The following is a 16,327-nucleotide window of genomic DNA, read 5'->3' as shown; positions in this document are numbered from 1 at the left end:
CCTAATAAATAAATAAATAAATAAGTGTTAGGCACTATTCTGAAACATACACGACAACATCATTAGCACATAAATTCAAGGGGGCATAAATGTGGATGGACTATGGGTGTATCATGAGTGTGTGTTTGGAATATCATGTAACGTACCGAATACTGTAAGTTACGTGCACTTCAGGGTATACTAAGGCACTAACAGTTGCAAATGTCATTGACTTGGCGTAACTTTTGGCAATAAGATTTAAATGGCAAATGCCAAATTATGGTAGTATTCTATAATAGTATCTTGGTGTCTACAACGTGGGAAGCACCTTTGTTTGGACTCCTTATCCAGATTTTAACTCTAAGATGCAGCACCATGATCCCTGCATTAAAACTCTGACAGAGGAAGTTATCAATATGGTCTACTATTAAGACAGGTTATTATACCACTAACTTGTGCTATTTTAGCACAGGTCCCATTTTATTGAATGAGATCTAGTTAGTAATAGCTTGGGTTCACAGTAAAATAACCTGTCTTAATGGTAGCCCACGATGACTTTCCCCCTGAATCTTCTGAGTGGGGCTGGGATTGACATTGTACCCCTGATCAAGGTCAGACAAAATGAAACTAAAAGAATTTCATACAATTCAAGAAAAAGACTCAAAATATTAAAAAGTATAACCTCTTCTATCTTGCAGCATCAGTTGTTTTTTTATTTTTAATGTTGTGCCCTGAACAGAGTTCTCTCTAAGCTGAGTGGAGTTCTCCACTTGTGTTCCTGCTGATGTGTTTGTGTGTGTGTGGTGGTGGTGGTGGTGGGGGGGGGGGGGTTCTTCAATATTGTGTTTTCAATTGCAAGGGACAGGCAAGTCCCCTGGGTGTGCTGCAGAACCTGCCCATCCCTCATAATTGAAAACATAATATTGATGCACCACCTACAGTGGTGGAAATAAGTATTTGATCCCTTGCTGATTTTGTAAGTTTGCCCACTGACAAAGACATGAGCAGCCCATAATTGAAGGGTAGGTTATTGGTAACAGTGAGAGATAGCACATCACAAATTAAATCCGGAAAATCACATTGTGGAAAGTATATGAATTTATTTGCATTCTGCAGAGGGAAATAAGTATTTAATCCCTCTGGCAAACAAGACCTAATACTTGGTGGCAAAACCCTTGTTGGCAAGCACAGCGGTCAGACGTCTTCTGTAGTTGATGATGAGGTTTGCACACATGTCAGGAGGAATTTTGGTCCACTCCTCTTTGCAGATCATCTCTAAATCATTAAGAGTTCTGGGCTGTCGCTTGGCAACTCGCAGCTTCAGCTCCCTCCATAAGTTTTCAATGGGATTAAGGTCTGGTGACTGGCTAGGCCACTCCATGACCCTAATGTGCTTCTTCCTGAGCCACTCCTTTGTTGCCTTGGCTGTATGTTTTGGGTCATTGTCGTGCTGGAAGACCCAGCCACGACCCATTTTTAAGGCCCTGGCGGAGGGAAGGAGGTTGTCACTCAGAATTGTACGGTACATGGCCCCATCCATTCTCCCATTGATGCGGTGAAGTAGTCCTGTGCCCTTAGCAGAGAAACACCCCCAAAACATAACATTTCCACCTCCATGCTTGACAGTGGGGACGGTGTTCTTTGGGTCATAGGCAGCATTTCTCTTCCTCCAAACAGGCGAGTTGAGTTCATGCCAAAGAGCTCAATTTTTGTCTCATCTGACCACAGCACCTTCTCCCAATCACTCTCGGCATCATCCAGGTGTTCACTGGCAAACTTCAGACGGGCCGTCACATGTGCCTTCCGGAGCAGGGGGACCTTGCGGGCACTGCAGGATTGCAATCCGTTATGTCGTAATGTGTTACCAATGGTTTTCATGGTGACAGTGGTCCCAGCTGCCTTGAGATCATTGACAAGTTCCCCCCTTGTAGTTGTAGGCTGATTTCTAACCTTCCTCATGATCAAGGATACCCCACGAGGTGAGATTTTGCGTGGAGCCCCAGATCTTTGTCGATTGACAGTCATTTTGTACTTCTTCCATTTTCTTACTATGGCACCAACAGTTGTCTCCTTCTCGCCCAGCGTCTTACTGATGGTTTTGTAGCCCATTCCAGCCTTGTGCAGGTGTATGATCTTGTCCCTGACATCCTTAGACAGCTCCTTGCTCTTGGCCATTTTGTAGAGGTTAGAGTCTGACTGATTCACTGAGTCTGTGGACAGGTGTCTTTCATACAGGTGACCATTGCCGACAGCTGTCTGTCATGCAGGTAACGAGTTGATTTGGAGCATCTACCTGGTCTGTAGGGGCCAGATCTCTTACTGGTTGGTGGGGGATCAAATACTTATTTCCCTCTGCAGAATGCAAATAAATTCATATACTTTCCACAATGTGATTTTCCGGATTTAATTTGTGATGTGCTATCTCTCGCTGTTACCAATAACCTACCCTTCAATTATGGGCTGCTCATGTCTTTGTCAGTGGGCAAACTTACAAAATCAGCAAGGGATCAAATACTTATTTCCACCACTGTATGGGTGTCTATTATTAGTGTGTGCTAATTTTTAGCGCTCACTAAAAACGATAGCACGCATACAGCGCAGCCTTGGTAAACAGGGCCCTCAGTATTTCATGGTTAGATCAAAACCGGTACAAGAGTATTAAATTCTGAAGGTGAACATTTGGTTTTGAGCCCCTTTACTTAACTGTCAGGACTGTAGGCCCTGTCCTCTCAAGATTATGATATTTACTCAACTATCATGACTGTTATACTACCTCTCTCAGAAAGATCTGCTAAAAACTCATAATTGGACATCATACTTCACACACATGTACATAATGAAGGCGGTTTTCAAAAGCCATTTATTTGAGTAAATGGACTATAAGGAATGGATCCTCAGGAGCTTAGTCGAGATCGGGAGGCGGCGCTGGTGGTTGGGAGGCGGGGATAGTGCTGGGCAGACTTATACGGTCTGTGCCAGAGCCGGTGGTTGGGAGGTGGGGATAGTGCTGGGCAGACTTATACGGTCTGTGCCAGAGCCGGTGGTGGGAGGCGGAGCTGGTGGTTGGGAGGCGGGGATAGTGCTGGGCAGACTTATTCGGTCTGTGCCCTGAAGAGCACAGGTACAAATCAAAGTAGGGTTTACACAAAACGTAGCACATATGAGTTGTCTTGTTGGGCAGACTGGATGGACCGTGCAGGTCTTTTTCTGCCGTCATCTACTATGTTACTATCCTGCTTATAATCGAACGAGAATAACGCCCAAGTTCCGACCTAAATCGGGAGATGGGCGTTCTTCTCACAAAAACAAATAAAGCGGCATAATCGAAAGCCGAACTTTGGACGCTTTCAACTGCACTCCGTCGCGGATGCGGACAAAGTTGACGGGGGAGTGTCGGAGGCGTAGTGAAGGCGGAACTGGGGCGTGGTTATCACCCGAACAGAGATGGGCGCCCTTCGCCGATAATGGATGCGTTTGTAGCTAGAATTTAGGGCACTTTTCCTGGACCCTGTTTTTTGACGAATAAGGCCCCAAAAAGTGCCCTAAATGACCAGATGACCCCCAGAGGGAGTCGGGGATGACCTCCCCTGACTCCCCCAGTGGTCACTAACCCCCTCCCACCACAACAAATGATGTTTCACAACTTTTTACTTTCACCCTCAAATGTCATACCCTCCTCCCAAGCAGCAGTATGCAGGTCCCTGGAACAGTTGTTAGGGGGTGCAGTGGACGTCAGGCAGGTGGACCCAGGCCCATCCCCCCCCTACCTGTTACAATTGTGCTGCTTAATGCTACTAGTCGTCCAACCCCCCCAAACCCCCTGTACCCACATGTAGGTGCCCCCCTTCACCGCTTAGGGCTATAGTACTGGTGTAGACTTGTGGGCAGTGGGTTTTGAGGGGGATTTGGGGGGCTCAACACCCAAGGGAAGGGTGCTATGCACCTGGGAGCTCTTTTACCTTTTTTTTTGTTTTTGTAAAAGTGCCCCCTAGGGTGCCCGGTTGGTGTCCTGGCATGTGAGGGGGACCAGTGCACTATGAATCCTGGCCCCACCCACGAACAAATGCCTTGCATTTATTCGTTTTTGAGCTGGGCGATTTCATTTTCCATTATCGGTGAAAAGCAAAAACGCCCAGCTCACACCTTGGCGAATAAAGCATGGGCGTCTATTTTTTTTTAAAAATATGGTTCACTCCGCCCCTTCACGGACCCGTTCTCGGAGATTAACGCCCATGGAGATAGGCGTTTCTGGTCGATTATGCCCCTCCATGTATATGAAAATTACTCATTCTTTCTGTGGCTGAAAGTACATGTGACTGATACTTCTTTCAGTTTGTATGGCAGCTAATCTGTTCTTTCCCCCACCCCCACAAAAAATTGCTGCCCTAGGTGACCACCTAGTCTGCCTAATGGTTAAACCAACCCTGGGTTTAAAAAAATTCTAAAATTAGGGACGAATGAAAAGGTTTCTGAATTGTAGATTTCATATCAAGATGTAGGATACATATGTAACTTTGTAATCTAATTGCTTTGAAAATACACCTCAACATAACCAAAATTATATTCCTGTCATTTCGTTAATTATCTGCTTTAATCAGGAAGAAAACCAATGTTAATGTGGCAATTACTTGTCTGGTTTTAACCTTTTGATCTTCAGGTGGCACAATAGCACATGGTCGGAAAGGTACATTTATATGCATACTATCCTATCTGATGTCCTAATTTACTAGGAAATACACCTAGAAAAAGAAGGTTCTTTAATATACACTTAGCGTAATAAACTGGAAGAGCATAGCTTTTGATGAAAGTTTGCTTTCTTGTGCCTGCTTATTTTATTAGTAAAAATACTGCAGTGTTTGTGCATATAGTCATTATGCCACTTTAATATTGGGGTTATGAGGTTTATTTATTTACCTGTTGCATTTGTATCCCACATTTTCCCCACCTATTTGCAGGCTCAATGTGGCTTACAATGTTCCGTTATGGTATTCGCCATTCCAGAGTTAAAGTTACAGTTGGTGTTACATAGAGAATAGGTTGACATGATAAAATTAAGCAGACAGGCATAGAAAGAAACCAGTCAAAATAAAGGTAGAGTGGTGATGTGTTGCAGTTACAATTATTGAACATTGTGGTATGCTTTGTTGAAGAGATATGTCTTCAGAGATTTACGAAAGTTAGTTAGTTCGTAGATTGTTTTTAAATTACGTGGTAGTGCATTCCACATCTGTGTGCCTGTGTATGAAAAGCTGGACGCATATGTTAGTCTGTATTTCAGTTTTTTACAGCTTGGGAAGTGTAAATTAAGGAATGTGTGGGCTGACCATTTAGCATTCCTGGGTGGTAAATCAATAAGGTCTAGCATGTAGGCCGGGGCATCTCCGTAAATGATTTTATGAACTATTGTGCAGATCTTGAATTGTGATACGTTCTTTAAGTGGCAGCCAATGTAGCTTTTCTCTTAGGGGTTTTACTCGTATTTTGTTTTTCCAAATGAGTCTGGCTGCAGTGTTCTGGGCTGCTTGAAGTTTCTTGATGATTTGCTCTTTGTAGCCAGCATAGAGTGCATTGTAGTAGTCAAGGTGACTCAGCACCATTGATTATACCAGGTTGCGAAAAATGACCCTTGGGAAGAAAGGTTTTACTCCTTTAAGTTTCCACATTGAGTGGAACATCTTCTTAGTTGTATTCTTCACATGACTTTCAAATGTAAGATTTCGATCGATGGTAACTCCGAGAATTTTCAGGGTGTCTGAGAGACATTTTCAAATTACGTTGAGGTAATTACACAGGTAAAATAGTCCGCTACAATTTGTCAATACCTAAACTGCAGAGGAGTGAGAGAAGGTTGGAGCAGGCAGGTAAGAGAAGGGGATTTTATTTTTAAATCCCTGAGTGAAATTTATGATATGCATTTTGCAAGTGCAAAGTGCACAGATGCTAAAATAGTTGTAATGCTGGCCAGTCCCATATTTTCAAAGGGAATCTCCGTTTTGCCCTATGAGAATTCGCTTTTACCTGTGGGCTTGCAAAGTATCCATGGGGTTTAAAAGTTTCCTTTGAATGGTCAAGAAAAGCAGAATCCATTCCAACCCATATTGAGTCCACAAGAGGCAGGCCAGCTAAGTCCCACGATCAGCACTGAGCCTGGGTATTCAATGCTGGGCCGTATCTGTGTACTTGCATTGATTATCTGGGGGGGCAGGGGCCAGTTTAAATAACCAGCCAAAACAATATTCATGCTCTGTCTGGTTAAGTTTATATCGGGCAAAGTCAGGCTTGCTATTTGAGCGGTCTGGATTGGCTGCCAAACTTATCCGGTGATTTACTGAATATTTGCTGCTAGCTGGTTATATCACGCGATATAGCCAGTTAGCCACTGTGTATTTATTTATTTATTTATTTACTTTTATTTGTTCCCACAATTATCCAAAAACAAGTTTTGGTTGAATGTGGTTTACATTTAATAGTTGTTAGAGATTACATTGATTCAATTACATTTACAAGGTTGTATGATGCTGTGTTTTATAGTAGCTGTCAAGATAAATGTTAGTGCATATGGAATAGTCATTGGGGTCCCCTTTTACCCAGCTGCGGCAAAAGGGGGCTTGTGCTTGCGCATGCGTTCCGAGGCCCTCTTTTACCACAGCAGGTAAAAGGGAAGTCTCTCCTTCAGACAATGACCATGCGGCAAGTAAAGCACTTGCCACGTGGCTATTTCAGGGGGGGGGGGGAGCCCTTACCGCCACCCATTGATAAATATATTTTTGTAGCGCCAGGCTTACTGCTGCTTAGTAAAAGGGGCCCTTGGTTTCTTGAGAAGATATGTCTTAGTTCATTTCTTAAATGAAAAGATGTGTTACAGTTAGAGGTTGTGTTGTGTATTGTTTTTCCAGAATGATTAGTGCATATTTTACTCATAGAATTTCCTGAAGAGGTAGGTCTTTAGGTCTAAGCGCTAATATTCCATGGAGGTAATCAGCTATCTCACACTGAATATTAGCGCTTAGACAGTTAAGTGCTACTTAACTGTCCAGGAGCAGTTCCTGGCCGGTTTAATAGTGCTGAATATCGGCCAGACTATCCTTTTGTTATCTGTTTATTATTCTTCATATAATAGTACTGTATAAAATCATTTTATTATAGGGTTCTACATTTATAGTAGCAATAACAGTTAAATTGGTATTAGCTTCCCAGCCCCCTGATCAGAATCTCCCTCCCCAGATCCAGTCACCCGCTCCCTTCAGAACACAATATTTCCTTCCCCTCTTGAATTCTATCTTTCAGTAGCAAGCCTCTCCCAAATGTGCCAAACCCTCTCCCCACTCGTGGGCATCCCTTATTTGGAAGATTGATCCTTAGTGGTAGTACCGTGAGACTAATTCTAGGGGTCATGGGTGACATTTTTGTTTTCCAAGTGAGAGCTTAGGGAGATTGTTCCCAACCCCTACCATTAGACCACAAGTATATCCCTTGGGTTGGTTTGGGGGTGGGTGGAGGATCTGGGAATCCTAGGAGGTAGAGGAAGAATTTGGCACAACTGCGAGGAGCTTGCCATCAGGGAGGCAAGGAATTCAACAGGAAATGGGGGGGGGGGTTGTGTTCCAGGACAGGGGTCTGTTTGGAGGGGGGCTCTGTAGAAAGGGGGATCAGAACGGTAGGGGTAACTGATGCCAGGGTGGGTCTGATCAGTAGGGGAACTAGTGCCATTGGGGGTATTGGATTATGGTGGTGGGGATTTGCTCTGTCATTGCAGGTGCTACAAATATTGGTTTGTAAGATGGCTGCTCTACATGAGTATGTGCCGCCATGTACAGGTGTTGGTTGTTATTTTGCAACCTACATATAAATGTGACATCACATATACACCTGTAAAACCATATGCTTTCCCTGGATTAATATTCCTCACAATTTGTAAAAGTAATCCTCCCCCCACATGAAGCTGCCACATAATCTACACGTATCATACCTACCCTTTCCAACACCTACATTGTTATTCCGGGAGTGGGGATATGTTGATTTTTCAAGAGACCTATACATGCACACCCGCCTTTCTACATGTGGTCATTTTCATGTGTTTTGGGGGGAAGGTGGGGGGAGTTGGATATACTTTATAAAATGTGCCTGTGTATGTATATAAATACGTTCCCTGGCCACCAGTTAACATATAACATTGTGTGAGTATCAGCCCACATAAAACCATGAACATAAAGGAAGTGCCTTGTTGGGTCAGTCCAACGGTGCATAGAGCCCAGCATTCTGTCTCTGACAGTGGCCAGTCCAGGTTACTTGGAGGCAACTCTCAATTTCAAATAGAAAGGTTGATTTCATGGTTCTCACTCCAAGAATCCAAGGTGACTAATAATTGTCAGTGGACCTGCCCTCCAGAAAGATGTCGAAACCTTTATTAAATTCAGCTGTACTATTAGCCTTGACACATTCTCTGACAACAAATTTCATAGCTAAATTCAGTACTGACCAAACAAATATTTTTCTACCAGTTAGTTTCATATGTTGCATAAATTACAGATTGGTAAAATATATTTGAAAACGTGTCTCAACAATCTGCTTTCAGGTATGCAATGAAATGTTTAGATAAGAAGAGAATCAAGATGAAGCAAGGAGAAACGTTAGCCTTAAATGAAAGAATTATGCTGTCTCTTGTGAGCACTGGAGTGAGTATTACTACTGTATTCACTATAGTTTCTCTGTTGATAGGAGGAGTCCTGCTCTAAACGTTCAGGTTTTTAAAGATTTAAGTTTCAAAATATGCATATTCATAGAAATGTGAGTGTTGAAACTCATTTATCACTTGTGCAGAATGTATTTTAAAAAAAACATCCATTTTGTAGTGAAAAATAAAAGGCTTAAACCATGAATTGATTTGTTAGTATTAGTAAAACCCACCTTGCAGTTTTTAATCAGTCTTTCTTTAGTGCAAACACAAAAGTCTTAAAAGAATTTTCCTATTTCTAAAATTAACTACTTCCCAGATATATACATAAGCAACTTGTTCATAAGAAATGTATAAACATAACTGTTCACTAAATCCTTTCCTTTGAACAAAGTACCAGAAAAGTTATAGACATTTGCCCAGAGTTCAACTCTAAAAACAACCAATATGGAAAACAACTTCTGTGTATAATTAGGAACCTGAATTGGATCTTCATTTGTTTAGAGCACTCATTCTTTCAATTATAGAAGTGAGAGTCAACAAACAAGTTGGCTGCGGTAGTGTAGGCACGTGTTTTGGGTGCGCGCAGAATCATTTTTCAGTGCACCTGTAAAATAGGCCTTTTTTACATTTTTGCCAAAAATGGACTTGCGGCAAAATGAAAATTGGTGTGCGTCCATTTTGGGTCTGAGATCTTACCGCCAGCCATTTACCTAGCGGTAAAGACTCACACAATAACCGGGCAGTAATGACCTATGTGCATCAAATGCCACTTGGTGTGTGTCCGACACGTTCGCCTGAAAATAAAAATTATTTTTCAGACGCACCAAAAATGAAATTACCACAAGAGTCACGTGGTAGCCGGGAGGTAACTCCATTTTAGCGCACATTGGGCATGCATAGACGCTTATGTGGCTTAGTAAAAGGGTCCCCTAATTCTTATAGATTATTAGATGTAAAGTTAGTGGATAGAACATGTACCTCATGTATTAGAATATTTAGAGGCTAATTCTATAACTTTATGCCTCCATTTTGGCGCCCTGAGGTCACACGATAGGGGGCCTATTCTATAACGGAACCAAGGTGCCTAAGTTCTGTTATAAAATATAAGTGCAGTCTAGTACTGGTGCACCTAACATGTAGGCATCCACATTTATGCCAGTCATAGAGCCGGTATAAGTGCAGGCATCTAAACTCGACAGGGATAAGCATAACTTCAGTATCCTGTGCGTTACTTATGTAAGGGGAATCTCCCCATGTCCTGCTGTTGTTCCAACACAAACAAACAGTGGATCCAAAAAAAGGCCTCTCACAGATGGTGTTTCCTAAACAAGGTCTTTATTTCAAATTAATAAGAGTGACCTGACACGAGTCGTGTTTCGGCCGTAAAGGCCTACGTCAGGGGTCTATAAATTTCCAATAAAGAAATAATCTTGCAGAATAAATAACACACAGTTAACTTTCCGCTAACTGAGAAATCGCATCAAAGAGCTGCTAGGCAACCTACTCCGTCAATAACGGGTGTACCAAAATGGATCCATTTCTCAGTTAGCGGAAAGTTAACTGTGTGTTATTTATTCTGCAAGATTATTTCTTTATTGGAAATTTATAGACCCCTGACGCAGGCCTTTAGGGCTGAAACACGACTCGTGTCGGGTCACTCTTATTAATTTGAAATAAAGACCCTGTTTAGGAAACACCATCTGTGAGAGGCCTTTTTTTGGATCCACTGTTTGTTTGTGTTGGCTTTCGTTTCTCCTGTGGAGAGATCATCCTCTGTTGGTGTTGGCTTTGTTCTGCTGTTGTTGCACCCATGTGTACGTTCCCCCCTTGCAATATTCATTATAATTTTAAGCAGGTATAGAATATTGACATTTATGCACGTATTTATGCATACATGCATGTATATATCAATTATTCTAAATGTTTACACCTCATAGATTCAGTAAATGGCGTTTAAAAATCAGTGCTTAATGCTGTCATAGAATGAGCACTCAAAGATGAGCGCCTGATATAGAATAGCATTGAGAGCCAATTTCAGCACCTAAATTTGGCGCTAGGACTTATGCTTGCTAAAACCAGGTGTTTCCCAGTGCCCAATTTGGGCACACATCCCTGGTATTCTATAACACTTTGCACAAATTTTAAAAACGCCCCTGACACGGCCATGCACCTCCCATTTTGGGTTGCGCACCATGAGATTTAGGTGCACATTGTTATAGATTAGTGTATATCAAGATGTGCACCCAAATTCAAATCGCCAACTAGCACCCAAATATTGGCACCAATTGGCTCATGAGCCAATTTAGTTGGGCATATATCTTGAATCAGCACCCAAATATTGACACCTAATTTTGGGCAATAACAGCTGGAAAATAGCGGAAAAAAAAACAATAAATTGTGGGATATGAATATTAATCACGGAGGGGGAGAGGACCTCAGGCCCGTGACAATTTCTGATCAATAAGATCGTATCAATATAGTCACGTTAATGTAATCACGAACAGCTTGTTGGGTTTGTACTACAGTTTGGTGTTGCTGGGTCCTCTTTCCCTGATGAAGCCCCAGTTGGCAAAACGGGACCGTTGGGGAGGCCCGTAATTAAAGCAGCAAACAAGCTAAGTAGCTGTGGTTTTTGTTGTTTAGCTGTGACACATATTAGATGCTAGAAGCGCATGAATGAAACATCTAGGAGGAGGTTGGTGCTAGAGGACCAGTGATTACATTAACGTGACTATATTGATACAATCTTATTGACCAGAAATTGTCACGAGTCTGAGGTCCTCTCCCCCTCCGTGATTAGTATTCATATCCCACAATTTATTGTGTTTTTTCCGCTATTTTCCAGCTGTTATTGTATACATTTGAGCGGAGTTGCTCCCAAAGCTTTTTGTTACTCACCTAATTTTGGGCACCATATATACAATCTTGGAGATTCTATATATGGTGAGCGCCTAAGAACATAAGAATAGCTGTACTGGGTCAGACCAGTGGTCCATCTAACCCAGTAAACAGTGGCCAATCCAGGTCACAAGTACCTAGCAGAATTTCTAGTTTATGGAATTGCCATTTTAAGGGTTAATTCTATAACGGGTACCTCCATTTAGGCATCCCAAGGCCCCATGATAAGAGCGTATTCTATAACAGAACCAGTGCCTAGCTTCCATTATAGAATACAAGCATAACCCAGTATCACTGCACCTAACATGTATGCCAGCCATAGAGCTGGTGTAAGTGCAGGGGCCTTCATGTAACAGGGATGTACGTAACTTCCAGTATTCTGTAAGTTACTCACTTAAGTGGAAGACCCTCCTATATGCTGCCCATGCATATGCCGCCCTTGGAAATACCCACTGTGTAAGCTGAGTGGATGTTTGCAGAATAGCACTTAGGGCAGAATGTGAATATGTGCACATATATACAAGTATTTATCATTCTAATTCTTTAAATGCGCTTAAAATATATGCATGTATTTGCCCTGCTACACTACTACTTGTATAAATAAAAGTAGATGCCTACTTTTCTTTATAGAATAGGCTTCAAATAGGTACCTAAACATAGGTGCACTGTTACAGAAATTACCCCCTAGTCTCTTCATTCAATTAGAGAGCACTTAAATTTGTGTAATGATTGGGTGCATACTTTTATAGACTTCCGCTTTGCACATGCATAACTGTACACTTACACATGTACATGGCAGTATAGCACCTAACTGCATTAAACTGCCATAGTGTGTAATTGTCAGAGGGGTATTCACATGGGTGGGTCATAGTCAGGGCACCCTTTGGGCATATAACTTACAGAATACTGTACATTGTTATCGCATTTTGGTGGTAACATTTACAACAGCCATAGACTTTGTGTAAATGTTCATGCCTCTATTTCAGAGCACCATGGTCGACTTACTAGTTAACTTTACTGCCTTCATTTAGGGGCCCTTTTATTAAGCTGTGTAAGCGTCTATGTGCGCCCAATGCGCACCAAAATTGAGTTACCGCACGGCTACCGCATGGCCCTTGTGGTAATTTCATTTTTGGCACGCATCTGCTATGTGCACCCCAAAAATATTTTCTGTCATGCGTAGGTCATTACTGCCGTGTTACCACGTGAGACTTTACTGCTAGGTCAATGGCTGGCCGTAAGGTCTCAGACCCAAAATGGATGCGCGGCAATTTTCATTTTGCCACTCGTCCATTTTTGGCAAAAATGTAAAAAAGGCCTTTTTTACAGGTGCGCTGAAAAATGGATTGGCACGCACCCAACATCTGCGCTTACATTACCGCAAGCCATTTTTCAGCACACCTTAGTAAAAGGACCCCCTCATTTAGCAATCATTCTTCTTTTTACAGTCCTAAATTCTAAGTTTGTGCATTGGGGATAAATGATTTTTAGCTGTTCAGAAAACTTCAGAAATGCTTCCTGTTTTTCTGTGTGTGAGGTATGATTGGGATACATCTGCATGTAAGGAGTTTATTGAAAATAAATGTTGTTCTTGAAATAGAAATAAAAAAACAAAAATCCTGTGTTAGTGCTTAAGTACTGTATTGTTTTGAAAATGTATTCTATAGCACTGTCTATTGCCTCACTATGTCTCGAACATTAGGTACAATATTATTTGAATAGATTTTTAAATCTATTTTGTAGAAATTAGGGGAAAGCATGATTAATTAAGAAGTTATTTTAAAAGAAAACTCAATCAAGTTTATCAAATTTCAGTGAAATATAACTAAGCTGGATAGTGACCAACTTCAAATAAAAACATTTTTAACTGTTATTGACTGAGTTTACGAAAGCAAATTGTTTGTGTTTTACTAACAAGATTGGAAACTTAATTCAGGGAATGGAAACCAAATACAACAGCCTTATTTCCTGCCTAATGCAGACACTGAGACACAAACTCATATGTGAATTGCATTGTCAGATGCAGAGTGAGCAATGCTTTCTTACAGTTGCAAGCTGACACTGCAGCTGGTTTCTCTGTTGGTCCTTTATGTGGGTATCTGAATTAAATTTGTTACAAACCTTTAGTCTTTGCTGAAGAGCTGTGTGCCAGTTTGAGTCCCACCCATCAATTTTCTGCTTTTGTTCTATAGTCTTTAGTCTTCCAAGGGCAGAGCTTTGTGAAACCTTTCTCTGTTAAACTAAGTGAAATTTTGAAGGTGTTCCAAGTAGCAATAAAAGATGTGAAACAATTCTTTCAGCTGCTGTGAGGAGGACAGCTTCCAGCCAGCACATTCTATCCAGCTTGATACTTATTTACCTAGGTAAATCAGTCTGAAAATTGTTTTCACAAAGCCTTTTTCTTATAGCTCTTTGGGGGCATGTTTTTATTCATGCAGGAAATTTCTTCTGCCATTTCTTTATTTGACTGCTGACCTTCTTTGATTTTGAAAAATATGCTATAGAATGCAAAGCCAATAAACATACTTTTTTAATCTTTATAACCATAAGTCAATTGAAGTGGAAATCAGATTAGTTAATGCCGAGATTGCAAAAAAGAGTACAGAAAAAACAAGCACGATTTAAACAATTTTTAATGTGATGTACTTTTTTGCTTACCTCATTAGTAGTTTCCTTAGCTCTATATAATGCTTACTCCTGGGGACATTCTGTGCAAAATCTTTGAAAATTCTGCACACAGTCTGCATTGATTAATTGTAGTGTTTTTGCAGAGAAATTTCCCATCCAAAGGCCTCGGCATTCAAATGGCAGATGAAATTTAATGTGGACAAATACAAAGTGATGCACATTGGAAAGAATAATCTGAATAATAGTTACCTGATGCATCCACCTTGGGGATCAGCACCCAAGAAAAAGATATAGATGTCATAGACAATTTGCTGAAATCTTCTGCCCAGTGTGCGGTGACAGCTAAAATAGCAAACAGGATGCTAGGAATTAATAGGATAGGGATGGTAAATAAGGCTGAGAATACTATAATGCCTCATATCACTCCATGATGCGACCTCACCTTGAGTATTTCATTCAGTTGTGGTCGCCATGTCTTAAAAAAGATATAGCAGAATTAGAAAAGGTTCAAAGAAGAGTGACCAAAATGATAAAAGGGATGAAACTCCTCTCATATAAGGAAAGGCTAAAGAGGTTAGGGCTCTTCAGCTTGGAAAAGAGACGGCTGAGGGGAGATTATTTATTTTTTTATTTAATTGCATTTGTATCCCACAAATGGCATAGACATTTTGTGATTGAGATCTACAAAATCCTGAGTGGTGTAGAATGAGTAGAAGTGAATCGATTTTTTTTTTAACTTTTTTAAAAAGTACAATGACTAGGGGACACTTGACAGACTTGCGAGTTCTTGTACCAAGTAGAGTGCTGCTGAGCCCGCCTCTCGGACCAGGTTCTGCTTGGTGGCTGGATAACCCCAGGTTTCACCTGCGCTGACCGCCGTTGCCCAGAGGTTGAGCCCCTAGGTGCAGGCGGCCTGCAGGACTTACGAGACGGAGCTGGAAGTGGGGTGGTGAAAGTATCGGCCAGGCAGGCAGCAGGTCAAGAGAGTAATCCAGGTACAGGTAAAGTCAGTGGGCAGGCAGCCAGTCAAGAGAGCAATCCAGGTACAGGCAAAGTCAGTGGGCAGGCAGCAGGCAAGAGAGTAATCCAGACACAGGTGAAGTCAATAGGCAGGCAGCAGGTCAAGAGAGTAATCCAGGTACAGGCAAAGTCAGCAACGAGGGACAAAGTAGAGAAGAAGCAAACTCTACTGAGCAAGTAACACCTACCAAAGTAGAAGCCGAAGCATGGAGTCCAGGAAGAGCTCAGCTGATAAAGTGCTAGCGTCTGACATCAGCAGGGACCGGCAGGGAGAAGGAGCACAGCCATAGGACAAGAGCAGGGGAAGGAGGAACCGGAAGACCAATAGGAGAGAAGCAAGGGAAGCCAGGCAGAGAGAGCAGACCCAGGTGCATGGAAGCAAAGCAATCAAGGAGCCTGCAGCCAGAGAAGAACTACACACATATGGCTCAGGGCTGTGCCAGTCAAGTGTGCATGTCGATGGGACCCCATGCAGCCCCGAGGACGCCGCTTGCGTTGAGGTAGGGGACATGACAACACTCAATGAAGTTACATGGAAATACTTTTTTGCTATTTGGGGAGAGACAAGATGGCGTCTTGAGAACGCATCAAGGCGGTTCGTCTCCCGTTTTTCTTTAATTTTGAAACTTTTTTACCTGAGTAAATGCCGAAGAGGAGGGGTAAACAGCGCGTCGGTCCCGCTACGCCTGTGAGATCAATGGGGCCGATGGACCGCTTTGCAGTGCCTGGAAGCTTTCCGGGGCTGGATGCCTTGCTGCTGGATGAAACAGTGGGAGGTATCCCGCTCCCCCAGCTTGAGGCTGAGATCTCACTCAGCCCTGACGAATGGAGCCCTCCTACAATGCCAGTGGTGGAGCTGCAACGGGGCGGGAAACCCCTTGTATTACAGGTCAAGGAGTGCTTCCTCCAGTGGGGCCTGATTGCAACGTGGATTCGTCAGATGTCATCAGCGGAGGCGAGGTATCGGGGAGAGCCAGTGTGTTGGCAGACTCCAGAGCGGTAGAGGAGAAGCAGCTATCAGGTCAAACTTCAGCTGAATTCACGTCACTTATTAAGTCTTTCTTGCCTGCTAAACCAAGAATTATTACCTTGGATTCAATGTGGGAAGCTCTTATGAGCTTAGAA

At 42.3% G+C, this 16,327-nt stretch overlaps 1 protein-coding gene across 1 annotated transcript in view; it reads left to right on the top strand.

The window, feature by feature from the left end:
- Positions 1-16,327, top strand: part of GRK3 (G protein-coupled receptor kinase 3) — a 441,692-nt gene that overhangs the window by 233,535 nt on the left and 191,830 nt on the right. Inside the window, exon 9 of the mRNA XM_030219404.1 lies at positions 8,555-8,654. Within this exon, the coding sequence (XP_030075264.1) occupies positions 8,555-8,654 (100 nt within the window). The remainder of the gene's footprint in view (positions 1-8,554; positions 8,655-16,327) is intronic.

Source organism: Microcaecilia unicolor, chromosome 11 (assembly GCF_901765095.1).
Source record: "Microcaecilia unicolor chromosome 11, aMicUni1.1, whole genome shotgun sequence".
In the NCBI taxonomy this organism is placed as follows: Eukaryota; Metazoa; Chordata; class Amphibia; order Gymnophiona; family Siphonopidae; genus Microcaecilia; species Microcaecilia unicolor.
This window is presented reverse-complemented; position numbering and strand designations above follow the sequence as displayed.